The 26,518-nt window shown below is 46.6% G+C and overlaps 1 protein-coding gene across 1 annotated transcript in view; it reads left to right on the top strand.

Annotated features, from left to right (window-relative positions):
• Positions 1–26,518, top strand: part of FBXO10 (F-box protein 10) — a 195,486-nt gene that overhangs the window by 70,131 nt on the left and 98,837 nt on the right. The window contains exons 3-4 of the mRNA XM_030192457.1: positions 14,884–15,033; positions 20,522–20,658. Of these exons, the coding sequence (XP_030048317.1) occupies positions 14,884–15,033; positions 20,522–20,658 (287 nt within the window). The remainder of the gene's footprint in view (positions 1–14,883; positions 15,034–20,521; positions 20,659–26,518) is intronic.

Below are 26,518 nucleotides of genomic sequence, written 5' to 3'. Positions count from 1 at the left end.
TGACAGGTTTAGAAAAAACAAGTCCGCTTGTTGGAAAACCACAGGCATCCTGCAACAACGCTCAAGGGTCAGAACATAGTCCCATACCTGGAGATACACAAAAAAGTGAGAATTTGGGACATTCAATGCATGCCGGACTTGATCAAAGAATGGAAAGTCTTTGCCCCTCAATTGCCTCAGATGCCTCAAGTACCGACATCCACTCTGAGCTTGAATACTGGGGAACCACAGCCGGCAGGAAAATTGGGGTTATCCACCAAGGTTAAAAAGGGTTAGATCCTCCCTTCACTCCAATGCGAGCTCACCACCATTCCCACGCTCACCTCAGAGCACCCAGATAAGGGTTTTCCTGTAGAGCTGCCAGACCCCGCAGCTGATGAGGGCCCAGCACCACAAAAGGTTTGTGAGGGGCACTCCAGCTATCCCAAAAATCAGATGGGGCAAAAAGATTGACTCCCGATTGAATCTCATGCACTCAACGAAGAAGCGCCAAAACATTATACATCCTCAAGTCAGGCAGCCGAATCCCCCCCCTCCCCGAGCCCTGCCAAGAGTTAACTTAGTAAAAGATGGCCTAGGTCTCTTAGCATGCCAAATAAATGTACTATGATGCTTCGGAATAGATGGTCCTCTGGTCCACGTACCCAAAGTGGAAGCATTTGTAAAGGATACAATATTTTAGGCAGGAGGACCATTTTGACTAATGCAACACGACCCAAAAAATTTACAGGGAGGTCCTTCCAGCGGTGACACAATTGTTTTATCACATCTAGCTTTTCCAAGACATTTTTCTTGTAGACCCAGGCCCACCCCGGCCCATGACAGAGGGAAGCTGGGCACAGAAGCACTTAACACAAGGGCAACTGATGGGCAGCACCTCCGATTTCCCAAAATTTATACTAAGGCCGGAGAATGCACCGAACTTCCTTATAATAGCCATAACCTGCGGCAAGCCGAAGGATGTGTTGCCTAATAATAGGAGCATATCATCCGCAAACAGATTAATGCGGTACTCACTCCCCCCCCCCCCCCCCCCCCCCCCCATGGACACCCCTTTCAGGGCAGGGTCCTGACGAATCCACGCTGCGAGAGGCTCCAGAGTCAGTATAAATAAAAGGGGGGATAGTGGGCATCCCTGCCTGGTTCCTCCATGCAACGAGAACTTCTCAGTCAGAGTGTCATTGATAATAATTTGAGCTGAGGGGTTGCTATAGAGTGCACAAATCCAGTCTAGAAATGTCCCCTGAATACCAAACCGCTTCAGCACCCAGAACAGATACCCCCAAATCACTTTATCGAAAGCCTTTTCCGCATCCAGACTAGCCAGAATGGCATCCCCCGACCTGAGACTCCCCTCCAGCAAAATGTGGCTCACCTTTAGTGTGTTAGCGGAAGCATACCTTCCCGGGACAAAACCCACCTGGTCTTTATGAACTAGGAGGGGCAGAAAAGAATTGAGTCTGGACGCTAAAGCCGCTGCCAGTATCTTGACATCCTGATAAGACTCCACAAGATCAGTGTCCTTTCCCGGCTTGGGGAGGACCGTGATATAGACATGATTCAGGGAAGGGCCCATAATGCGCGAGTCTTTCAAATTGTCGCACATTGGGATGAAGGAAGGGTTCACCAGGTCCTGCAAAAGTTTGTAGAATTCTGTACCAAGGCCATCTGGGCCTGGTGCCTTAGCCAGCTTCAGCTGCCTAATGACTTTCTACACCTCAATCCCTCGCAGAGGCGCATTGAGGAGCGCCAATTGGTTGGATGTCACTGATGGAAGATTCACTTTGGCAAAGAACTCCTCGCAACTCTCAGCTGTGAAAAGGGGTTTTTACCATAGAGGTTGGTGTAAAAACGGATAAACTCCTTCTGTATAGCTTCCCTGCTTGTGTGAGTGGCCCCTGCAGCATTCCTAATTCGACCAATGTAGCTTTTTGCTGACCTCTGCTTCACTAAAGAAGCCAGCAATTTACCAGTCTTATTACCCCACTGGTGTAAGCGATATTTGTAGAGCTTGACACTGTAGAGTGTTCCAGCATCCAGCACCACCTGAAGCTGTTTCTTAACATTAAAATAGGCCTTGCGGGATACATCAGATGGGCTGAGAATGAACGTTCTCCTAGCAATTGCTTTGTAAGATCACAAATCTTATTCTCCCTGTGTCTGTTCAAAGATGCAGTGTACGCTATGATTTTACCTCGAAGCACCGCCTTAGCTGCTTTCCAGTAAACGCGAGGCCCCACTGACTGAACATCATTCTCAGCAACATAGTCCAAACATCCCTGAAGTAGATATTTATGGAACTCACGATCTTGATAAAGAGCAGGGTTCATACGCCAGTGGAACGTGTTCGCCCTATCTCCCTATTCTAGCTCAACCCACACTGGGGCATGATCAGAAACATCAGGCGTCCCTATCCCTGCCAGAACAGCCCCTCGGACCAGTGAGTGCGAAAGTAGAATGTAATCCAGGTGTGCATGGACACTGTGAGGGTGGGAAAAGAACGTGTAGTCACGCTCATCTATATGATGCAAGTGCCAATAATCCACCACCCCCAACTCTTGAATAAGGAAATTTACCCCTTTCCCTTCATGATCTTTGGATGGTCTTTTGGACAGCTTGCAGTCTATCAGTGGGTCACTAGTGATATTAAAATCCCCCCCCCCCCCCCCCCCCCCCCCCAAGATTAAGGGATATTCATCGAAGGTGGCCAAGCATGCTGCCAAAAGTGTAAAGAATTTATGTGAATATGAATTAGGTGCGTAGATGTTGCAAAGAGCCATCCGCTTTCCTTGCAGTAACCCTGCCACAATTAGAAATCGACCTTCTGGGTCCTGATATAGCTTATGCATCGTGAACACCACACTTTTCTTGATCAATATGGCCACTCCCCGCTTCCTACTATTATAGGCAGCAAAGTAGAGGTCCCCCACCCAGTCCCTCTTTAGTTTAAGGTGCTCTGCTTTCCCCAAATGGGTTTCTTGTAGAAACGCTAAGTCTGTTCGCAGTCTCTTAAGCGCCTGTAAGATTTTATCTCTTTTTACAGGAGAATGGACACCATCAACATTCAGCAATATCACTTTAAGAGCAACCATGGAGCACCATCAGCAGCTGGGGGTCAAATGAGTACACCACTATCCTCAATGTGCCTAGGAGACCTCCCAGCTGAGTCCCCCAGACAAACATGAAGTAAACAACATGAAGCAGAGACTTCTCCCTCCAGTCACCCTGCAAAGTTAGCCCCCCCTCGCAACTTATAGAATTTCGATGAACATGAACCACACTTTTCCCACGTTCCCCCTCCCCCACAGAAACTAACCAATCCCTCCCTCCCCCCTCCTGTCAACCCACCAGCAAAGCCAACAATATTAGCACACATAACCCATACAAAATCACAACAAACATTCCCCTTCCTTCACACCACTAACCCTCCCATGCCCCCCACCCCCACCCCCTTCTTCAGTAGAAGTAAGGTCTTCCCAAGAAATATAAATTCCGAATCAGTAACATACTTAAACTTAAACAAAACCCCGCTTGAGTCAACCGGCTAATACTGAAGGAAGCATGATGTCCAGAATAGTCTTCAGGCTCACCCGAGCTTCAGGCAGAGGCCCAGGCTTCTAATTGACTTCGGGCTCCTCGGCAATAATAGAGTGCATCAGAACACCAAACACCTGATCAGCGCAAATACAGCACTGTAGAAAAAAAAAAAAAACCACACATCTCCGCCAGTCATTGCAGTTTGTCTACAAATGTGCCCAAATCTCCAGGCTCCGTGAAAAAGAAAGTTTTATTGTCGTGCACCACACACACCTTCGCCAGGTACAATAAGGCAAATCTTATTCCTTTGTCAAAAAGATGCTTACAATGTCGGCCCATCTGCTTCCTCTGATCAGCCACACGTGCCGAGTAATCTTGGAAGAGTAGCAGCTTGTGCCCATTGTAGTCAAGCGATTTCTTTCCTCTGTATGCCTGTAACACTCGCTCTTTATCCGCATAATTAAGTATTCTAGTCATCACAGGTCTTTGGTGCTGTTCCCCCTCACGCATAGCCCCAACTCGGTGAATCCTCTCGACTCTCATTATCTTGTCAGGTAGTTGTATGTTTAATTGTTCCGGCAACCACTGCTCGATGAAGTTCCATAGATCCTTTTCTTTTACAGTTTCAGGTAATTGTATGATTCGGAGATTATTACGCTTTCCTCTATTCTCTTGGTCATCGACTTGCTGCATTAGAAGTGTGCATTGCTTCTCAAGCGCCAGAATATTCATGTCCGCCGTCTCAGCACGATACTCCTGGCGTGAGATACGGTCCTCTGCTTGTTGGATACGTGCGCCCTGCCGCTCCAAGGAGTCCCGTATTTGATCCGCCGATGTTTGCAGCTTAGATAGGTTGTCCTCAAGCACTGCCGATATCTGCTGCACTAAGTCTTTAGTGGTCTCCGCCGAGAGACTTGCCAGTGGAGGACTCACTTGCGTCGCCGCCATCTTGAGGCCCAAATTCTGTGTGCGGTGCCTTCCTGTCCGTGGGGTCTTCACAGGCATAACCCACCTGTTCTACCGGCAAGATGGACTTGAGCGCCGTCACTGGATGCACTGGGAGTTAGTCTCGCCATCAGGAATCTTCTAAGCCCGCATAGGGAAGATCTCGCAGATAAATTAATTGGTTTTGGGGTGGTTGGAGCGGAGCTTGGCTAAGAGACGTCCGCTCAGCTAAAGAGCATCATGTGCCCCCCCCCCCCCATATTTCTATTTTCTATGTAGTTTTTTGCAAATTTAAATTTTTTTTGTTTTGTTACATTTGTACCCCGCGCTTTCCCACTCATGGCAGGCTCAATGCGGCTTACATGGGGCAATGGAGGGTTAAGTGACTTGCCCAGAGTCACAAGGAGCTGCGCCTGTGCCTGAAGTGGGAATTGAACTCAGTTCCTCAGTTCCCAGGACCAAAGTCCACCACCCTAACCAAAATAAAAAGGAGGGGTGCTGGTGAGCTCTGAAGAATATGGATGCTTGATTTCTTAGCTCCTGATGCCTCTCTTATAATCCTGAGTTAGCAAGCTATTTTGGCACAACTTTTATCTCCTGTATTATTTACATTCTTTCTGGAAACGTCCATAGCTAACAAAATTCCTAAATTGGATGTGAGCTGTGTCCCTCTTAAAGCCTCCAAACAGAAGAAGCAAGTTCTGCAGTCCCCAACGAAACCACCATCCGGCTCAGGGACTGAAATTACTTTAAGTGTTGTACTGGATGAAATTCTCTCTGTTAAAGAACTTTTATATGACAACTGTAGTTCCATTGAAGAAATGAAGCAATACATTTCCAAAGTCTCACCTGCCTGATGTTGGCTCCCATCTTGATGCAGTGGAAACCCACGTGCAGTGCTAATTCGGCTGCCATCTCATCTCTGAGCTGCAAAGCCCAGGAAATTGATTCATTTCACAGAGAAATTGAAGACTTAAATAACAGATCCTGGAGGAACAATTTACATATCCTTAGCATCCATGAGGGTGCTGAAGTCAAACATACAATCATGTTCCTGGGAGCTCTTCATCTGAAATTGCTGGATATAAAATGTGAACATCCTTTGGAGATTGAAAGAGTCCACGCTCTGCTAATCAAAAGTTCCCGAGACCAATCTTCTTTAAACTTTTAAGATACCCACATGCTTTAACTATTCAACAGAAAGCAAAACTGAAATCTCCACTTACTTATGATGGTGCAAAAATTATGTTCTTTCCAGATCTATGCAAGAGCACTGCTCAGAAACGTAAGAGGCTCCTGGCCATACGAGACTCACTTAAGCAGATAGACTCTCAGTTCTTCCTCTGTTACCCCACACACATGAGTCACGCAAAATAATTTTATAAGATCTTTTGAGGAACCTGAAGACCTGCAATCTTTTCTGGACTCTATGAAATCCTGAAGCTTGTCTGTTGTCTTTATCACCGGTTAGTTTAACCGTTGGCTCACGGCAATCATTTTATTGTGTGTTTGTCTCTGAAGTAATATATTGTGTTAGTAAAATGCATTTGTTTATAAACTGTTAGGTACCAAATTGTGCTTATGATAGCCTTTGATTCTCTAGAGCTTTTTTATATGGTAATCACCTGTTCTGTATTATTGTGTTGTAATTTGCTTGCTTCCTCACTATATCCTCTTGGTTAAAGGACATCTAGGCAGTTTCATATTCACAGACCTCCACTACCCATACTGTGTTTGTGATATGCACATCAGATTTTTTCACTTTGGTATTGTTCTTGTTTGTTATGTAAAAACTGCAGTGCTGCACGGCCTCTTCTAGTGATTTGTTAGCTAGTCTCCTTATTTTTGGCTCCTCACTATATATACGCAAAATGTTCCCATATTCTGTCCACTACGTTCACTGCTGCTAGTTTCATCCCTTCTCTTCCATGCACATAGTCTCTATCAATGTTTGAGTGTTAAATAACCCTATTAAATGTAAGAAACTTTCCCTTTATCTCAAGACCCTCAAAGCTGATATTGTGCTAATTCAAGAAACCAATCTTAGGGCCCCTTTTTCAAAGGTAAGCTAGCATTTTTATTGCGCGTTGTGTAGATGCCCCCAGGAATATTATAGGCCTCTAAATAGAGCGCACTAATTTTTAGCGCACATTAAAAATGCTAGCGTGCCTTTGTAAAAGAGCATATTCTGCTGTCTCTCGCAAACCTAATGGACTTGCGATCCTCTGGGTAAAAACTTCCCTGTTCCATTAATAGACACCAAGGGGCCCTAGCTTCTACTGGAACTAAATAAGTGTAAACAATAATTTATATACTCTTCTGAATGTGTATGGCCCCAATTCTGACACACCAGCCTTTTTTCAGAATATTACCTCTGAAATTCTACAGTTTGGCTCCTCTAACTTTATTATTGGGAGGGGGGTGGATTTTATTGAGATCTCAGTTTGCATTCTAGATAGACAAAGTCAGCTGTTCTATCTAGCATTTGAAAAAGACCTTTGATCTTATAGACTCCTGGATAATACTGCACCCTACTGATAAAGAATTTACTTTTTTCTCCCCTCCTCATGTTAGCTGCTCTTATATTGATTTCTTTCTGGTCTCCTCCTCTATCTCGTCTCAACTTTCAGTTACTACCATTTTAAGCTGCACCATTTCAGATCATTCAGCAGTGCTACTGAATCTTTCTGCTGGCCCACTGAGCAAGCCAACACATCTCTGGAAATTTCTCTCTTCCCTGCTGCAAGATATTACTTTTCAAGAACAAATTAAACAGGTAATCATAGATTACTTTAATTATAACCAGCCCTCTGATGTTAGCACTAGTAGTTGATGGAATGCCTTTAAGGCTATTGTTAGGGGAGCTATGGGAAAAACAAAGAACTTTTTATCTCTGTAATCAAGACTCATCAAGACTTAACTGCAAAAATGCCAAACTGAATTTAATTCCCTACTCTAGATTCTACACAGAAAGCAATGTCTAGCCATCTCTTAGCTCAATTTTTAAAATCCAGAAATAACAGATTGAGAGTTTCACAAATTATTGACTCCACTGGAGTTTCCAATACCTCGGACTCCGCAATTGCTCAACAATTTCAGAATTTTTACAAGAAACTATACAGCCTCAAAATTAGTTTTTTGCCCTCTGCTTTTCAAGAGGTCACCAAAACAATTTCCCCTCCAGCAATACCTTCCTCTCTCCTTAAGAACTTAGGGACATCACTGAATAGGAGATTTGTCAGCCAAGATCACAGGCAAAACCCCAGGAAATGACGACTCCAATGCTGAATTTTATCTAGCCTTCTCATAAGAACATAAGAATAGCCAGACTGGGTCAGACCAATGGACTTCTAGCCCAGTATCCTGTTTCCAGCAGTGACCAAGCCAGGTCACAAGTACCTGGCAGAAACCCAAATAGTAGCACCATTCCATGCTACCAATTCCAGGGCAAGCAGTGGCTTGTTTTCTGGATCAAGGAGAGGCGACCCTTTGAGAAGGGGGGGTACTGTCACGACCATGGCTGTGCTCTGACCCCCCCCCCCCCCCCCCCCTCGGACGCCCTGACTCACCTTCTGGGTTTGGGAGCCAGGTTCTGCAGACAACGGGTGTTTGGTGGCCCATCCTGCTATGCTGGGCCATCCTGCTATGCTGGGCTGCTCCCTGTTCTTGGCTCGGCGTCCTTTTTCCCGGTACGGTGCTGGCAGGGGGCTGGTTTCCTAGGGCACACGTTCACCAAAGAGTCATCTCTTATTCTCCTGCTGCTGCCACACTGGGAAACTCTGCAGGGGGGAGATCACTTCCTGCACCGCGGAATTTAAGGAAGGCCCCAGTGTTTTCCTCAGGGCCTTCGCAACAGGTCTCTTGGCCTTGCCTAATTCTTGTCCTGTTTGTCTTACCTTGTCTCCCATTCTTGTCTCTTGTCCTGCCTGTCTAGTCATCAGAGGAGGGCGGGACACATCCTAGGGAAGGCTGAAGTCCCGAGTCAGCCCTGCTTTAATCGCTGCGGTACCAGTACCGGTGGTGATCAAGGCAAGGTGAAGGACTGCTAGGGGGAGGGGAGAAGAAGAGATGCCTGTACTTGGAGTGGTCCTGACACAGCCAGGATAGTGCCTAGCATGGGAGGCAGAATCGGAGTGTGAATCGGGGGGGGGGGGTGGGGGGGGGGGACAGACCCCCCCCTCCCCAATCACCACAGAGAGAAGAGGTTGTTGGTTGCTGTGGTGGGCCCTAGCGCATGCAGTGGCTGATGCAGGTTGCAGGTTTTTTTAATTTCTGGAGGTCATGCTTGCAGCTGTGGGAGCTTAGCCATTCTTCCATTTGACTTTATGCTGATGATATTCAGGTTTTTTTCCCCATTAAAGTGTTCTGTCTCTGATATTCTGTCTTTTTTGAAGATGTGCTTACAGACATTAAGATCCTGGTTTAGCACCAATAGGCTGAGGTTGAATGTAGAGGAAACACAGATATTGTTTTTGTCAAATTGGTCAAATCTTGAGTGTTGGCCCTGTGCAGTAAGCTTCGCAGATACTGAGCTTTGCTTCAGAGTGTAGGTTTATTGGGGTTCTATTAGATTCTAAGTTAACTTTCAAATTGCAAATTAGGAGTGTTTATCAGGAAGGCCTTCTTCAGGTTGAAATTATTAAGGTGTTTGAAGAAATTATCCGAGGTGAATTTCTGGACAGTCTTGCAAGCTTTGGTATTATCGATGCTAGATTATTGTAATTCATTATACTAGGGCCTTTCTAAATCATGATTCGATATCTTAAGCTTGTGCAAAATGTTGCTGCTAGGCTTCTGACAGGATTGTTGAAATTTGAAGGAATTGCACTGACTTCCTGTATTTTGGCAAATTAGGTTTAAGATGTTGACATTGATTTTTAAGGCCTTGAACATTGATGCACCTCTGGCTTTAGCTCCATCTTTAAGATTGTATCAACCATCTCGTAGTCTGCATTTTATGGATAAGCTTTTATTGGACATTCCTTTAAATGCGTTAGGTTTGAAGCTAACCATTCAGCAATGCTTCAGATTGCAGGTGCTGCTATTTGGAATATTTTGCCTGTGAGCTTACATGTAATATCTAAAATCATTTCTTTTTGCTCAGGCTTTTTCAGTCTGAGTAGTTTACTTACTGCCGTTAGATATTAGTCTTGATGACGGTTGTAGTTGTTTGTATTCTGTTACGTTTTTTGTGTCTTTCACTGTGTATGTTCCCAATGTACTTTGTATTGTTATTTGAATATTTTTACCGCTGTAATTGCCTATTGCTCATGTTCTATTCTTACTGTACAGTGCCTTGAGTGAATTCCTTCAAAAAGGCAGTAAATAAATCCTAAATAAATAAAATGTACACTTCGTAGGGCAATTGGATAGTGCAGTTTAGAAATGTGTAAATAAATATGTGAAGATTCTGCACATGGAAGGTAATTGTATAATTGGATACCCAATATAGCTGATGTGGATGCTTGTGCCTAGATATATGCATGAACACACTTAAAGGATAGTATTCTAGAACTTACGCATGTACACGTGTGTTTAGCCCACAGTCTGCCTATGTGAATGTCCACTGGCTACGTATACTCCATCAAAGCTTTGCAGATGCTTTTCCTCTAATTGGCATTCAGTAAGGGGTCATTATCAGGCTTATTTTTGAAAGAGAAGGACACCCATCTTTCAACACAAATCCGCCCGCCGCCTTCTATGGCTGCGGCATTGGGCGGCTGACATGACCTCTAAGCAAAGCTGGTCAAGTTGCCCTTTCGGGGCCTACTGTTATTTGGAGAGGAGTTGGAGAAGATTGTTAAAGACCTGGGGAATGCTAAACCCCAGAGGTTACCTGAGGATAGGCCGTAACCTTCTTCCAAGGGTCAAGTGGTTCCCTCCTCCTCCAGACCTCGCTTCCGTGAAGCTCAAAGGTATCGCCCGGGGCGCTCTGCTGGGTTTACTCAACGTGCCCGTTTTCAGCAGAGGAACTCCTTTCGCTCGGACAAACGCTCCGCAGCGGCAAGCTCAAGGCCAGGAGTTCAGGGCCGTCCTCCACAATGATGGGATGCTGGTCCACTCCTCCTCTACAGCTGTAGGAGGACGCCTTTCCCTCTTTCTCAAGGAGTGGACCAAGATTACCTCAGATCAGTAGGTCCTGGACCTGATCAGAGAAGGTTACCGATTGGAATTCGATGTCCCGGTGAGAGAATTGTTTGTGGAGTCCCGATGCGGCACTGCCATCAAACGGGTGGCGGTAGAGGAGACCTTACAAGTCTTGTTGGAGCGGTGATCCCTGTGTCTCCTGCCGAACACGGCCCATTCTCGACTTAAAGAAAGTCAACGAGTCACTAAGAGTGTGGCATTTTCACATGGAAACCCCGTGCTCCGTCATTGCGGCGGTTCAGCCAGGAGAGTTCCTCACGTCTCTGGACCTGAAAGAAGCTTACTTGCACATTCCTATATGGCCCCTGCACCAACGGTTCCTCCGGTTTGCGGTGTTGGGAAAACATTTCCAGTTTCGGGCCTTGCCTCTTGGCCTGGCCACAGCTCCCCGAACCTTTTCCAATGTAATGGTGGTAGTAGCTGCCTTTCTCAGGCGACAGGGTATCCGGGTTCACCCGTACCTCGACGACTGGCTCATCAGAGCGGACTCTGCAGAAGAGAGTTGTCCCGTAACAGCCAGAGTGGTCTCAGTACTGTGATCTCTGGGCTGGGTCATCAATATAGCCAAAAGTCACCTGACCCCCTCTCAATCTCTAGAATATTTGGGGGTCCGGTTCGACACGGCCTCGGGGTTTGTCTTTCTACCCGACCAAAGGCGGTGCAAGCTTCAGAATGAGGTCCGTCTGCTCCTGCGGATGCCTCGCCCGCGTGCTTGAGACTTTGTCCAGCTGTTGGGGTCGATGACGGCCACCTTGGAAGTGGTGCCATGGGCGAGAGCGCACATGAGACCTCTGCAGATTGCCCTGCTTCAACGATGGTCTCCTATGCCCCAGGATTATCAACGGTTGTGCCCATGTTTCGTGCTCTCCTTCCTCTCACCACCTGGTGGCCAGACCTGGTGGCTGCAATGGACTGTCTGGTTATTGTCACCCGTTCCAGATTTCAGCCCGGTCCGGATCTTCCGGGCTGCCAGACTTGCTTGCTTTGGTTGAACCTACACAGCACCCGTAGTTGCCTGGTGATTGCTGCAGCTTGAGCATCAGCTGCTGCTGGGCTTATTAGTCAGTTGGAATCCTCTGCCTTTGCCTTTGCATCGCCTAAGGCCCTGAGATTTGTCGGTGTGCTGTGTGCACGTCTGCCTGATCTGGTTTTACTGTATTGGCTCTTGTTTGATTTCTAGTTAGTCTATGTGTAGTTTAGTTTAGGGCTATTGTTTGTTTCTTAGTCTTGTTCCTGGTTTGCAATTCTTTGTGTAGTTCTTAGGTTCTGTGTTGTCTGTCTTCTGTGGCTGCTTGCAGCTTCTAGTTCTGGCCCTTGTCTGTCCCTACTGTTTCTTGTCTTAGTGGCTGCTTGCAGCTTTCAGTCTCTGTCCCCTAGCTTGTCCACTCCCTGCCTTGTGTTGTATTGTCTGTCTATGAGTCCTAGCCCAGTTTCCTGCCTTTTTGCCCTTGTTCATTCCTTTCCCCTCTGACCCTCAGTCCCTGTGCTGCCTAGCTGATATCCAGTCCCGGCCCTGTCCAGTAAGTCCTGCCGGCCGCCTAGAGCCAGGGGCTCAACTCCTGGAGAAGGGCGGCTAAGTGCAGGTGAAGTCTCACTGTTTGTCAGAGTTCTGCCTTGCCTCTGGTGTGGGGTGGTTTTGCCTGCCTCTGCCGCTCCTCAGCAGTGGTCCAAGGGCTCACTAACCTGGTTCCTGCTTTGGAAAACGTGACACGTGGCTCCCTGCGGCCCGACTCAGTTTGGAGTGGTGGCTCTCAGACAACATGCTGCGGCGAGGAATGCCGCTAGCGCTTCCCGATTGGTGCCTGGTGGTAACGGATGCCAGCCTGAAGGGCTGGGGAGCACATTGCCAGGGAAGCTATGCCCAGGGTCTGTGGACACCCGAGGAAACAGGGTGGTCAATCAATCTCTTGGAACTGAGAGCAATATTCCAAGTTCTTCTGGCCTTTCACAAGACTCTCGAGGGACTGGCTGTCAGAGTTCTGTCGGACAACACGACAGCAGTGGCCTACATAAATTGTCAAGGCGGCACTCAGTGCCAAGCACTGGCCGCAGAGGCTGCTCAGATATGCCACTGGGCCAAGCTACATCTGCAGCTTTTGTCAGCAGCTCACATAGCAGGTCAGAGCAACGTGCAAGCCGATTTTCTAAGCAGGTATCAAATCAACCCTGCGGAGTGGGAACTGGCAGACGAAGTGTTCCTTCAGATCTGTGCCAAATGGGGAACGCCCGTAGCAGATCTTATGGCCTCAAGCACAAATGCCAAAGTCCCGTCCTTTTTCAGCAGACAGAGAGATCCTCGCTCGGCGAGGTTGGATGCCTTGGCTCAACCCTGGCCTCCTGCACGTGTTCCCTCCTTGGCCCTTAATAGGGCGACTCCTCCTGCGAATTCGGCTGCATCAAGGAGTGGTGATCCTCATTGCCCCGGATTGGCCCAGGCGGCCGTTGTATGCGACCCTCCGGCGGATGCTGGTGGAGGCTCCCCTTCCCTTGCCTCTGGTACGGAACCTGTTGACGCAGGGCCCAGTGACCATGGAGGATCCATGCCACTTTGGTCTTACGGCATGGCTATTGAGAGGGCGCAATTGAGAGATGAGGGCTATTCTAACAAGGTCATCTCCACTCTCTTGCAGGCCCGCAAGCGTTCCACTTCCGTGGCCTATGCTCGGATCTGGCGCCAGTTTGAGGCTTGGTGTACTTCTAAAGCGATCACACCCATGCGGGCTTCTGTCTCGCCGATACTTGACTTTTTGCAGGATGGTGTACAAAAAGGCTTGACCTATAATTCCCTGCGTGTTCAAGTGGCAGCGTTGGCATGTTTTTGGGGGAAGGTCTCGGGCCTCTCCCTGGCTGCGCATCAGGACATTGCACAGTTTCTTAGATGGGTGCTTTGGCTCCGGCCTCCCGTGCGGGCCCCTTGTCCGGCTTGGAACCTGGGGCTAGTATTAAAGGTTCTTCAGTGTTCACCCTTCAAGCCGCTGAGGTGAGCTTCGGAGAAGGATGTGACTCTAAAGACAGTCCTTTTGGTGGCCATTACATCGGCGAAACGGGTGTCTGAGCTCCAGGCGCTGTCCTGTTGAGACCCATTTCTGCAATTCTCAGAGTCCGGAGTTACGGTAAGTACTGTGCCTTCCTTCCTGCCTAAGGTGGTTTCAGCGTTTCACCTAAACCAGCCTATTTTTCTGCCTTCCTTTACTAGGGAGGAGTTTCCGGAATCTTTTGGGCATTTGCACCTTCTGGATGTGCGCAGGGCTCTGTTGCAGTATCTGCAGATGTCAAATGCTTTCAGGACCTCTGATCACCTTTTGTATTGTTGTCAGGTCCTCGCAGAGGGTCTCCAGCGTCTAAAGCCACTATAGCCCGTTGACTTAAGGAAGCCATTCTTTCTGCATATCTGCTATCTGGCCGGCCTCCGCCTGACGCCTTTAAGGCACATTCCACAAGAGCGATTTCCTCCTCTTGGGCTGAGACGGGAGCACTCTCTCTTCAAGAGATATGTAGTGCAGCTACTTGGGCTTCTAAGCTCTCTTTTGCCCGTCATTACAGGCTGGATGTGGCTGCCAGGAGGGACGCGCTTTTTGGAGCACGTGCTTGCGCGTGGTGTGGTTTGTTCCCACCCTATCTAGGGATTGCTTTGATACATCCCATTCGTAATGGATTCATCTGCTGGTGATGACAAGGAAGGGAAAATTAGATTCTTACCTTGGTAATTTTCTTTCCTTTAGTCACAGCAGATGAATCCATGATCCCTCCCTGATTGACTCCGTTTTGTGTTCAGTTTTTTCTGCAGACATGTTCCCTCATTGGGAGAAGTTGGAAAACAGTCTTCAGGATTTCTGTTTTGCTACAGGAGGTTGAGTTCATCCCTCCTTTGTGTTATTGCTCCTGTTCTTCGCTGTGAGGAAAGTTCATGTTATACTACTTTGTGGTTTAACACTGCTTTGGAAGCTTCAAAATACTGAGAGGCAGATGGAGCTAGCCATCCTAGAGGCACTATGGTTTTCAGTGTTCTCTATCTCCCCCTGCTGGTAGGTGGACACAACCCATTCGTAATGGATTCATCTGCTGTGACTAAAGGAAAGAAAATTACCAAGGTTAGAACCTAATTTTCCCATGTAGGCCATAAAAAAGACTGTCCTAAATTAAACCACATAGCTTTATGTAGGAAAGATAATTTTATAAAGTTATTTTTGCAGATCTATGAGAGTTTATGCATGTAAAACGTTAATTGTAGTGATATTCTCATTTTTTTTGCAGATCATAATGATAAAAAATGAAATTTACCACTGCAAAACATCAGGAATATTTTTGCGTCTGGCAGCAGGAGGACTGATTGCAGACAATAACATCCACAGTAATGCAGAGGCGGGAGTGGATATTCGGAAAGGAGCTAACCCTCTCATATTGGTAATTTATATCTTATTTCCTTGGATGTATTTCTTTAGCTCTGTTGTCTAGTACAGAGCAACCAGATAAGAAATATTTCTTTCTAGAAATGAGTCAGAAATCTATAACTCTTACTGTCAGAAATATTTTAAAATTAAAATCAATAGAACTTGTCCAGTCTTGCCCTGGATATTGTAGACTTTCATTTGCCAAGAGCAGCACAGCTGCCCATTACTATATAAAGCTGTTCTTTGTATTCCACAAATCGGGCAGGTGGCACTTCAGTACTCTCCTTTCAGTCTAGACCATACACAGTATATATTCACACTTGACCAGTTATCCGATAAAGAGTAGAATTTATTGTGGCTGCAGCATTCTACAATTTAGATCTATGAATTATTCACAATAACAAGCAATTTCCAATCATGTATACATTTTATAGTAATAAACAATCAAATATATGACTCGATTTCTATCTAGAGCATTTGAGGCAAGTGGCCTAGCCTTTTTGAGTCACACAGTTCTCTCTCTGCCATAATCACACTGTAGCTTTTTGCTCCACCTGAGGCATATACCGCCGACATGCCCAGGCGCTAACATCACAGCTTTGCTCAAGGGATTGCCGTAAAAGCATCTTCCCTCTCATACCCGTTGACTCTCTTTCTTGAACCTTCAGCCTCCCCATTCCGTCCAAGTCTGAGGTAGGCTTCACTGATGATCTGCTAATCTGGCACTGGCCCCCCTCTGTACAAGAGGGGAACTGCCCTTGATCTTAGACATCATCCATGCCACTGCTAGCTTGGGACAACTACATGACCTTTAACCTTGCTTTGGTCTGAAACATAGTGCTGTGTACTCTTTCATGCTAGGACCCACCGCCTGTGGAATGCTGCGACAAGTCCCTATCTCCTTAATATGGGGCGGGTGGGGTGGGAGAGCTGTGGGAGCAGCAGGCTAAAATGGTGAATGCACCTCGCAGGCACTGCCCTTCTTGCTCCCAGAGGTCATCTCTTTCCCCACCTCCCAGACTTCGTGTCTTGTTACCTGCCTACTTATAGGTCCTCTATTCTTTAGTGCCTCCCCCTTACTTATCCCTTTCCTAATTTGCCTGTGCTTGCAGCTCTTCTATACTTCCCATCACCCTCCCCACTACCTCCTACCTCCTATTCCTGCTGTACTGGGCTACCGCCTGTTTGTGCTTGTGACCGCCTAATGCTGGGTCACTGTCCTTTCTTTTCACTTTACAGATTCAGTGTACTGTGTGATCAGCCTCTGATTAGAGAAACTGAAGGACAAGGGGCCATGACATGAATTTAGGAGGGAGGCACAGAAGAAATATAACAAACTGCTACTTTTACTGAGAGAATAACAGATTCCTGTAAAAATGTTCTTCAACAGGTCTATGGAAACAGTGAAGAGTATCCAATTGACAGGAGAAGGGCAAATATAAAACAAATACTCATTCCCCCAAATTCTACGTATGGCACCTTACGTTGTGTGTGCTAATTTGGTCGCATGGCCACACAACTTAATTAACAAGCTAATCAGCAGTGATAATTGGTACTTAACAAATAGAGGCACTAATTGGCTTTAATTAGACTTTACGCGCACATCTTTCTAAGCGTATTCTATAAAGTAGTTCACATAAATTTTCGGGTGGGGTTGTGGTCGTTTCAGAAAACTATGCGCACTGCTATGTAGTACACCCCCAATCTGCCTGGTTTTAGGTGGCCTAAATAAGTGCACTTCAATTTTAGTTGCAAGAATTCCCTGTGCATAGAGGTAGATTCTATATATGGCACCTGAAAAATCCATGTGGTAAAAAAAGTATTCCTAGGTGTATTCTCTAAAGTATACCTACATTTTATAGAATAGGTTTAAATTTCCATGCTGTATTTATTTGGATCTTGTTCACATCTTTTTCAGTAGTAGCTCAAAGTGAGTTACATTCAGGTACACTGAGTATTTCCCTGTCCCTGGAGGGCTCACAATGTAAGTTTGTACCATGGAGGGTTAAATGACTTGGCCAAGCAGCAGCGGCAGCAGGATTTGAACTGGCCACCTCTGAATGTCAAGACTGGTGCTCTAACTGCTAGGCCACTTCTCCACTCCCTTGATTGCCTCTGCATGTGACCAAATTTGGTTGCATCCATTTAGGCCATGTTTTACTTGGTGTACATCCTGAGGCCTATGTTAGGTACAGAGCGGGTTTATTCTGTAATAATGCGCATAGATTTTAGAAATGCCCATTCCACACCTATAACCTTGACACCAGAATAACAGGCACATGCTCATGTGACATAGGTGAGAGAGGGTGGCAATAGGAGATGTAAAAGGGGGAATGGGAATCTGAATAAGGAGGTAAGACATAAGAAAAGGACTGGAGGTGGCGAGGAGATGAATAACAGAGAGTAGATGAGAGGCCGCTATATCTTTTGTGAGATGGGGTGGCCAGAATTGCACACAGTATTTGAGGTGTGGTTGCACCATGGAGTGATATAAAAACGTTATAACATTTCTCATTTTTATTCCTTTCATAATAATTCCTAATATTCTATTTGCTTTCTTAGCTACCAGTGCCCTCAGAACAGAGGATTTCAGCGTGTCAGCAATGACACCTAGATCCTCATCGTCGATGGTGACTCCTAATGTGGAACCTTGCATCTCATAGCTATAGTTTGGGTTCCTTTTTCTCACACGCAACACTTTGCACTTGCTGACATTAAACGCCATCTCAGAACAGGCAAAAGTAGAGGCTGGTCAAAGACGAATCACCACTGGAGATATGAATCCTAGCAGTCTTTATTGTGATGAAAAACTAAAAGACCCGACACGGGCTGTGCTTCGATGCACGCAAGCGTCTACATCAGAGGTCAAACAGTAAACTCCAAACGTTGGCATAGAACCGCAGCCATTTTCGAGTTTAAAGCTGTACACTTTACCCAAATGTTTGTCCATTCATAGCAAATATAACAAACTCCTTTCACCGACTGTGGAAGCAACAAAATCACAATTTTGCTGCGGTTCTGTGCCGACGTTTGGCGTTTACTCTTTGACCCCTGATGTAGATGTGTGCGTCGAAATACGGCCTGTGTCGGGTCTTTTAGTTTTTCATCACAATAAAGACTGTTGGGATTCATATCTCCAGTGGTGATTTGTCTTTGACCAGCCTCTACTTTTGCCTGTTCTGTGTTGTCGTCGTAGAGGATTGCTCCTGTTCTGTATTTTGGATTAAGCACCATCTGCCATTTGGATGCCCAGTCTCCAAGTCTCATAAGGTCCTCTTGCAATTTTCCACAATCCTCTTGCAATTATGTCATCAGCAAATCTAATTACCTCATTAGTTATTCCCATCTCTAGATCATGTATAAATATGTTAAAAAGCAGCGGTCCCAGCACAGACCCCTGGAAAACACCACTATCTATCCTTCTCCGTTCAGAACATTTAACCCTACTCTCTGTTTTCTATCTTTTTTTTTTATTTGCATGAAGTCTTTATTGTCAATTAGGAGAAACAATACAAAATGCAGTATGAAGGCATTGTATACATGAACATAATTCAAGGCGCCAAAAGAAACGACAGAAAATAGTGTTCCAATTTGCAAAAGACAACACAATAAAACTTCATTGTTTTGTAAACTTTTCATAACTCCCCAAGGTTGTTTTCTATCTTTTAACCAGTTTTTAATCCACAATAGAATTACCCCCTATCCCATGAGCTTCTAATTTCCTCTGGAGTCTTTCATGAGGTACCTTGTCAAATGCCTTTTGAAAATCCAGATACATTGACCGACTTACCTTTATCCACATGTTTATTCACCCCTTCAGAGAAGTGTATTAGATTGGTGGTGCAAGATTTCCCTTTAATAGATCCATGTTGGCTTTGTCTCATTAATCCAGTTTAAAGAAAACGATGACATTACAATCTTTGATGAAAGCTGGGAGTGGAGATTGGGGTGATGCTTGAGGTAGAGTAGTTTCCCCACCATCGTTACCCCTTGCACCAGGTTTTTATTTCAGTGAGTATGAGATTCAGGGTGGTTCCTTCCTACTCCTTGGTTCATCATTTCTAGGGTTAGCTGCTCCATGAAGGAGGCATTTATAATATCTAGAAATTTTACCTCCCAGTGATGAACACTCTCCACATATTTATATAAAGGTGAAGAATGATCATGAAGGCCCTTACTGTAATTCCAAATTAAATATTATCCCAACATAGGTCAAACTTTAGAACTCTTATGGTAGTTAGAAGATCTTCAACACTTGTACATTAGTTTATACAGCACTTTAGTCTCCTCAGCTTGTGGCAAGAACACTTGATTCTCCCTTGCATTCCTCTCACTCTTGCCTTTCTAGGCTCTACAGGCAGGTCCCGGTCCCTAGCTGTGTCAGCAGGAATAAGATCCCTTTCCCTTATGGGTTTCAGGAGTATCTCCTAGAGACCAAGTCCATCTGGGATTCCAGAACTCCTCCTTCTCTTCAGTATAGGTATGAGGGGACCTCACTAGTGATTCCTCCTTGTCTTTTGTCTCCCTTCCATGAGACTTCAGAGACCCCACTGGCTTGTGTTTGTCCAGCATTCAGACCAGCTTGGAAGTCAAAAGAACCCTTCAACATGGCTACTTCCACACTGTACCGGGGGGTGGGGGGGATAATACTTAGCCAGGCGTGAGAGCCAAGTCATAACATTGTAGCTTTCTGTTTCTCTGCCTTTTCTTTATGGAGCAAGATAAGTGTCCATCCCAAGCCCTGCTACCTGATTATAATAGGCATGATGGATTGGCTTCAGTAGCAAAACCAATCTGCTCTCTTTTAGCTGTCAGGGTTATGGAAAAATATAGTCTTCCTCCAAAAACAACTATCCTCCCAGTCCCTCTTATGGTGTTGGGCTCAGTAGCATCTCTGTGGAAAATTACTAGATATGGACATGCTGATTCCAGGGCATAGTCTTTTTTTGTAACACCCAGCATGCCCAGAGATAGGGGCTAAAAGCCAGACCTGGGTCACATATGTTTTTAAACACTGTGATTGTCTTTAGATATTGACCTAGAAAATTTCATAATGTTGCAGTTTAGTACTGTCATATTATGTACACCGTAAGCTATATGAAAAATAAACTATTGCCAAACATGAGAAAACCAGAATGATCCACATTCATACAGTGTATATACCAAAAGTAGTTTGGAGGAGACGGACGGACAGTATAGTAGTATTTCAGTTCATTTGTCCTTCCATCCAAGGGCACAATTACTTGTGTTCAACTATACCAGCTGGCTCGAAACTTGCAATTGTTGCTGTACAAGTTTCCCTTTTGAAAAGATGAGGTTCTGGTCATGGGCAATAGGGCATATTCAGAAGCGCTATAAAATTTCAGGATATATGTTGTTTTTGCTTCCTTTCTTTTTACAGTTGTTGTTCTTTGTGTACTAAAACCCTTTGTGCATATTCTGTTTCTTTTTTCTCAATATATTTGAATGATAATCTGTTCTTTTTTTTGTCTAACTTGCAGTGTAATAAGATACACAGTGGCCTTCGTTCAGGCATTGTTGTCCTTGGCAATGGGAAAGGCATCCTCCGTAGCAATCAGATTTATGGAAATAAGGAAGCTGGCATTTATATTTTGTACAATGGGAACCCCATTGTAAGGTAGGAAATTAAGTCATAATGGTGACCTTTCTTCTCCCTTCCTTCACATTCCTTCAGTTTCAGATTTTGATGCCTCTATGATTTTACACAACTATTGCCTCTCAATCTGTGCACCCGTCTTATACAAGAAAAATGCTATTCCCCCCAATATTCAAAGCTATTTAACTGGGCACTTACGGCTGCTGACTGGTTAAATACTATATCAGCAACTAACTGTGGATATTCAGTGGAAGATAACTGGTTGCGGTTAGCAACTAGCCAGTAAGGACTAGATTCTATATATCGCGCCTAAAAAAATCTGCAACAAAATACGCTTAGGCATATATTATAAAGTACGCCTAAATTTAGACATACTTTATAGAATAAGCCTAAATTTCCGTGTGGTTTATAGAATACGTTGAGTACCTGTCCGTGTGACTAAATTTAGTCACGAGCAGTTATGCCAAGAAAAACTTGGTGTAAATGTTGTGTTCAATATTGGGCCCGGTCTGATTTATTTATTTATTTTCTGCATTCGTACCCCACATTTTCCAACCTGGTGGGTAAACTCAATGTGACTTACAGTAACTCAGATAAGCAAGTTTCTAGTTGTTTGAGATTGATGCAAGCCTCGTTCCATTCGTGATCATGTTGTAGTGTGATGGCTGAGATCTCCCTGGTTATGTGGTTTCGTCGGAAAGAAATGTCCTTAATAGGTGTGCTTTGAGATGTTTTCGGAATGAGAGATAATTGTTCATGGATTTTAATTCTTTCAGTAGAGAGTTACAAGTTTTGGTGCAGATGTATGTGAAACTGGTTGTAAGTGTTTTGTGTCATTGCTTTCAACATACAGGTCAGATGTGCAAGCCTTTCATCTTGTTCTCTCACTAATAACATAGTAGATAACGGCAAAGAAAGACCTGCACGGTCCACATGCGGAACAATGTGCGGCAGTTGGCGGGCTTGGTGGACAAGCTCCCTCCTGAGCAAGCCAAGCCGTTTCAGGAGGTGGTCAGGCAGCTGAAGGCGTGCAGAAAATTCCTGGCCAGAGGGGTATATGATACCTTTGATGTTGCGTCCAGCGCCGCTGCTCAAGGTGTGGTGATGCGCAGACTCTCATGGCTGCGTGCCTCCGACCTGGAGAATAGGATCCAGCAGCGGATTGCGGAATCCCCTTGCCGAGCGGACAACATTTTTGGAGAAAAAGTCGAACAGGTGGTAGAACAGCTCCACCAGCGGGATAATGCTTTCGACAAATTCTCCCGCCGGCAGCCTTCAACATCTGCCTCCTCAGGTAGATGTTTTTATGGGGGAAGGAGAACTGTTCCCTACTCTTCTGGTAAGCGTAGGTACAATCCTCCCTCTCGACAGCCTGCGGCCCAGGCTAAGCCCCAGCGCGCTCGCTCTCGTCAGCAGCGTGCGCCTCAGCAAGGCCCTACAGCTCCCCAGCAAAAGCAGGGGGCGAGCTTTTGACTGGCTCCAGCTGAGCATAGCCGAGATCAAAGTGTCCGTGCCGGACGATCTGCCGGTTGGGGGGAGGTTGAAAGTTTTTCACCAAAGGTGGCCTCTCATAACCTCCGACCAGTGGGTTCTCCAAATAGTCTGGCAAGGATACACCCTCAATTTGGCCACCATGCCTCCAAATTGTCCACCGGGAGCTCAGTCCTTCAGCTTCCAGCACAAGCAGGTACTTGCAGAGGAACTCTCCGCCCTTCTTAGCGCCAATGCGGTCGAGCCCGTGCCACCCGGGCAAGAAGGACTGGGATTCTATTCCAGGTACTTCCTTGTGGAAAAGAAAACAGGGCGGTTGCGTCCCATCCTAGACCTAAGGGCCCTGAACAAATATCTGGTCAAGGAAAAGTTCAGGATGCTTTCCCTGGGCACCCTTCTTCCCATGATTAAGCAAAACGATTGGCTATGCTCTTTGGACTTAAAGGATGCTTATACACACATCCCGATACTGCCAGCTCACAGACAGTATCTTCGATTTCGTCTGGGATCACGTCACTTCCAGTACTGTGTGCTACCCTTTGGGCTCGCCTCTGCGCCCAGAGTGTTCACGAAGTGCCTAGCTGTGGTAGCAGCAGCGCTTCGCAGGCTCGGAGTGCACGTGTTCCCTTATCTCGACGATTGGCTGGTGAAGAACACTTCCGAGGCAGGAGCTCTACAGTCCATGCAGATGACTATTCGACTCCTGGGGCTACTAGGGTTTGTGATAAATTACCCAAAGTCCCATCTTCTCCCAGTACAGAGACTCAAATTCATAGGAGCTCTGCTGGATTCTCGGACGGCTCGTGCCTATCTCCCGGAGACAAGGGCCAGCAATCTGGTGTCCCTCGTCTCCCGGGTACGAGCGTCCCAGCAGATCACAGCTCGGCAGATGTTGAGATTGCTTGGCCACATGGCCTCCACAGTCCATGTGACTCCCATGGCTCGTCTTCACATGCGATCTGCTCAATGGACCCTAGCTTCCCAGTGGTTTCAGGCTGCTGGGGGTCTAGAGGACGTGATCCACCTGTCCACGAGTTTTCTCAAATCCCTTTGTTGGTGGACGATTTGGGCCAATTTGACTCTGGGACGCCCCTTCCAAATTCCTCAGCCACAAAAGGTGCTGACTACGGATGCGTCTCTCCTGGGGTGGGGAGCTCATGTCGATGGACTACACACCCAAGGAAGCTGGTCCCTCCAGGAACGCGATCTACAGTTCAATCTCCTGGAGTTACGAGCGGTCTGGAACGCTCTGAAGGCTTTCAGAGATCGGCTGTCCCACCAAATTATCCAAATTCAGACAGACAATCAGGTTGCAATGTATTACATCAACAAGCAGGGGGGCACCGGATCTCGCCCCCTGTGTCAGGAAGCCGTCAGGATGTGGTGTTGGGCCTGCCAGTTCGGCATGCTTCTCCAAGCCACATACCTGGCAGGTGTAAACAACAGTCTGGCCGACAGACTGAGCAGAGTCATGCAACCGCACGAGTGGTCGCTCCATTCCAGAGTGGTACGCAAGATCTTCCGAGAGTGGGGCACTCCCTCGGTGGACTTTTTCGCCTCTCAGACCAACCACAAGCTGCCTCTGTTCTGTTCCAGACTACAGGCACACGGCAGACTAGCGTCGGATGCCTTTCTCCTCCATTGGGGGACCGGCCTCCTGTATGCTTATCCTCCCATACCTTTGGTGGGGAAGACCTTACTGAAGCTCAAGCAAGACCACGGCACCATGATTCTGATAGCGCCTTTTTGGCCCCGCCAGATCTGGTTCCCTCTTCTTCTGGAGTTGTCCTCCGAAGAACCGTGGAGATTGAAGTGTTTTCCGACTCTCATTTCGCAGAACGACGGAGCGCTTCTGCACCCCAACCTTCAGTCTCTGGCTCTCAAGGCCTGGATGTTGAGGGCGTAGACTTCGCTTCGTTGGGTCTGTCTGAGGGTGTCTCCCGTGTCTTGCTTGCCTCTAGGAAGGATTCCACTAAAAAGAGTTACTTTTTCAAGTGGAGGAGGTTTGTCGTTTGGTGTGAGAGCAAGGCCCTAGAACCTCGTTCTTGTCCTGCACAGAACCTGCTTGAATACCTTCTGCACTTATCAGAGTCTGGCCTCAAGACCAACTCAGTAAGGAATCACCTTAGTGCGATTAGTGCTTACCATTTGCGTGTAGAGGGTAAAGCCATCTCTGGAGAGCCTTTAGTCGTTCGATTCATGAGAGGCTTGCTTTTGTCAAAGCCCCCTGTCAAGCCTCCTGCAGTGTCATGGGATCTTAACGTCGTCCTCACCCAGCTGATGAAACCTCCTTTTGAGCCACTGAATTCATGCCATCTGAAGTACTTGACCTGGAAGGTCATTTTCTTGGTGGCTCCTTATACCAAATTTCATCATAACAGAGTAGTACTCCGCACTCACCCTAAGTTCCTGCCAAAGGTGGTGTCGGAGTTCCATCTTAACCAGTCAATTGTCTTGCCAACATTCTTTCCCAGACCGCATACCCGCCCTGCTGAACGTCAGTTGCACACATTGGACTGCAAGCGAGCGTTGGCCTTCTATTTGGAGCGGACACAGCCCCACAGACAGTCCGCCCAATTGTTTGTTTCGTTCGACCCCAATAGGAAAGGGGTCGCTGTCGGGAAACACACCATCTCCAATTGGCTAGCAGATTGCATTTCCTTCACTTACGCCCAGGCTGGGCTGACTCTTGAGGGTCATGTCACGGCTCATAGTGTCAGAGCCATGGCAGTGTCGGTGGCCCACTTGAAGTCAGCCACTATTGAAGAGATTTGCAAGGCTGGGACGTGGTCATCAGTCCACACACTCACATCACATTACTGCCTCCAGCAGGATACCCGACGCGACAGTCGGTTTGGGCAGTCGGTGCTGCAGAATCTGTTTGGGGTTTAAATCCAACTCCACCCTCCAAGACCCGAATTTATTCTGGTCAGGCTGCACTCTCAGTTAGTTGTTCTTCGTAGGTCAATTTCTGTTATACCCTCGCCGTTGCGAGGTTCAATTGACCTGGGTTCTTGTTTTGAGTGAGCCTGAGAGCTAGGGATACCCCAGTCGTGAGAACAAGCAGCCTGCTTGTCCTCGGAGAAAGCGAATGATACATACCTGTAGCAGGTGTTCTCCGAGGACAGCAGGCTGATTGTTCTCACCTACCCTCCCTCCTCCCCTTTGGAGTTGCGTTTTGATCATTTTGCTTGTCATTCAACTGAGCGGGAACGGTCGCGCACGGGCGGGAAGACGGCCGCGCATGCGTGGTGGGCGTGCCCTGCGTGCGGGACCGCCCGCAAAGTTTTGTTCCGGTTGGTGGGGGCTGCCGTGGACATCAACCAAGTCGTGAGAACAATCAGCCTGCTGTCCTCGGAGAACACCTGCTACAGGTATGTATCATTCGCTTTATCCTCCTTCCACTGGGTCTCAGAGATGCCTATTATATCTATTTTTTTCATTTAGTTCAATATATTCAAACTCTCCCATTTTATTTTTTAGACATTTCAAACTATGAGCCCTGTTTACTAAGACACTTTGTAGGCATGTTAGCATGTTTAACATGCGTTAACTGTGTACACATCTATAGTATCCCTATAGGCACCCACGGTTAGCACGTGCGCTAATGTTGGAGCGTTAAAACTGCTAGCACTCCTTAATAAACGGGGCCCTATGTTTGTTGTTTCTATTTACATCTTGCTTAGCAGTTGACAGTGGTAATGTGCAACCTTGAAAATGTCTGCTTTTTATTCCGATACCTGGGCTACTATCTCTCTATTGCAGCCTCATTATCAGGATGCCCTATCTTCCCTCTTTTGGTGATATCTTTGAAAAATACCTTATTCTGAATCATGCACTTTCGAGTGACTGTCAGCCTTCCCCCAGTTTCTAGTTCAAAAGCTGTTCTATCTCCTTTTTAAATGCCAATGCCAGCATCCTGGTCCCACCCTGGTTAAGTTGGAGCCCATCCTTTTGGAGTGTTGCCCAGTTCCTAACAAATGTAAAACCCTTCTCCCTGCACCATCGTCTCATCCACACATTGAGACTCCGGAGCTCTGCCTGTCTCATGGGCCCTGCGCATGGAACGGGGGGAGCATTTTTCAAGATGCTACCCTGGAGGATCTGGATTTCAGCTTTCTACCTCTGAGCCTAAATTTGGCTTCCAGAACCACCCTCCCACATTTTCCTATGTCATTGGTACCTACATATACCAAGACAGCTGGCTCCTCCCCAGCACTATCTAAAATCTTATCTAGATGACGCATGAGGTCCATCTCCTTTGCACCAGGCAGGCAAGTCACCAGGTGATCCTCACGTCCACCAGCCACGCATCTATCCTAATAGATAGATGCATGTCTAATAATAGAATCACCAGTGACAACAGCTATCTTAACTCTTCCCTCTTGGG

The sequence above is a fragment of the Microcaecilia unicolor genome, chromosome 2 (genome assembly GCF_901765095.1).
Source record: "Microcaecilia unicolor chromosome 2, aMicUni1.1, whole genome shotgun sequence".
Classification (NCBI taxonomy): domain Eukaryota; kingdom Metazoa; phylum Chordata; class Amphibia; order Gymnophiona; family Siphonopidae; genus Microcaecilia; species Microcaecilia unicolor.
Note: the sequence above shows the minus strand (reverse complement) of the source record. Positions and strands in the feature narration are given on the sequence as shown.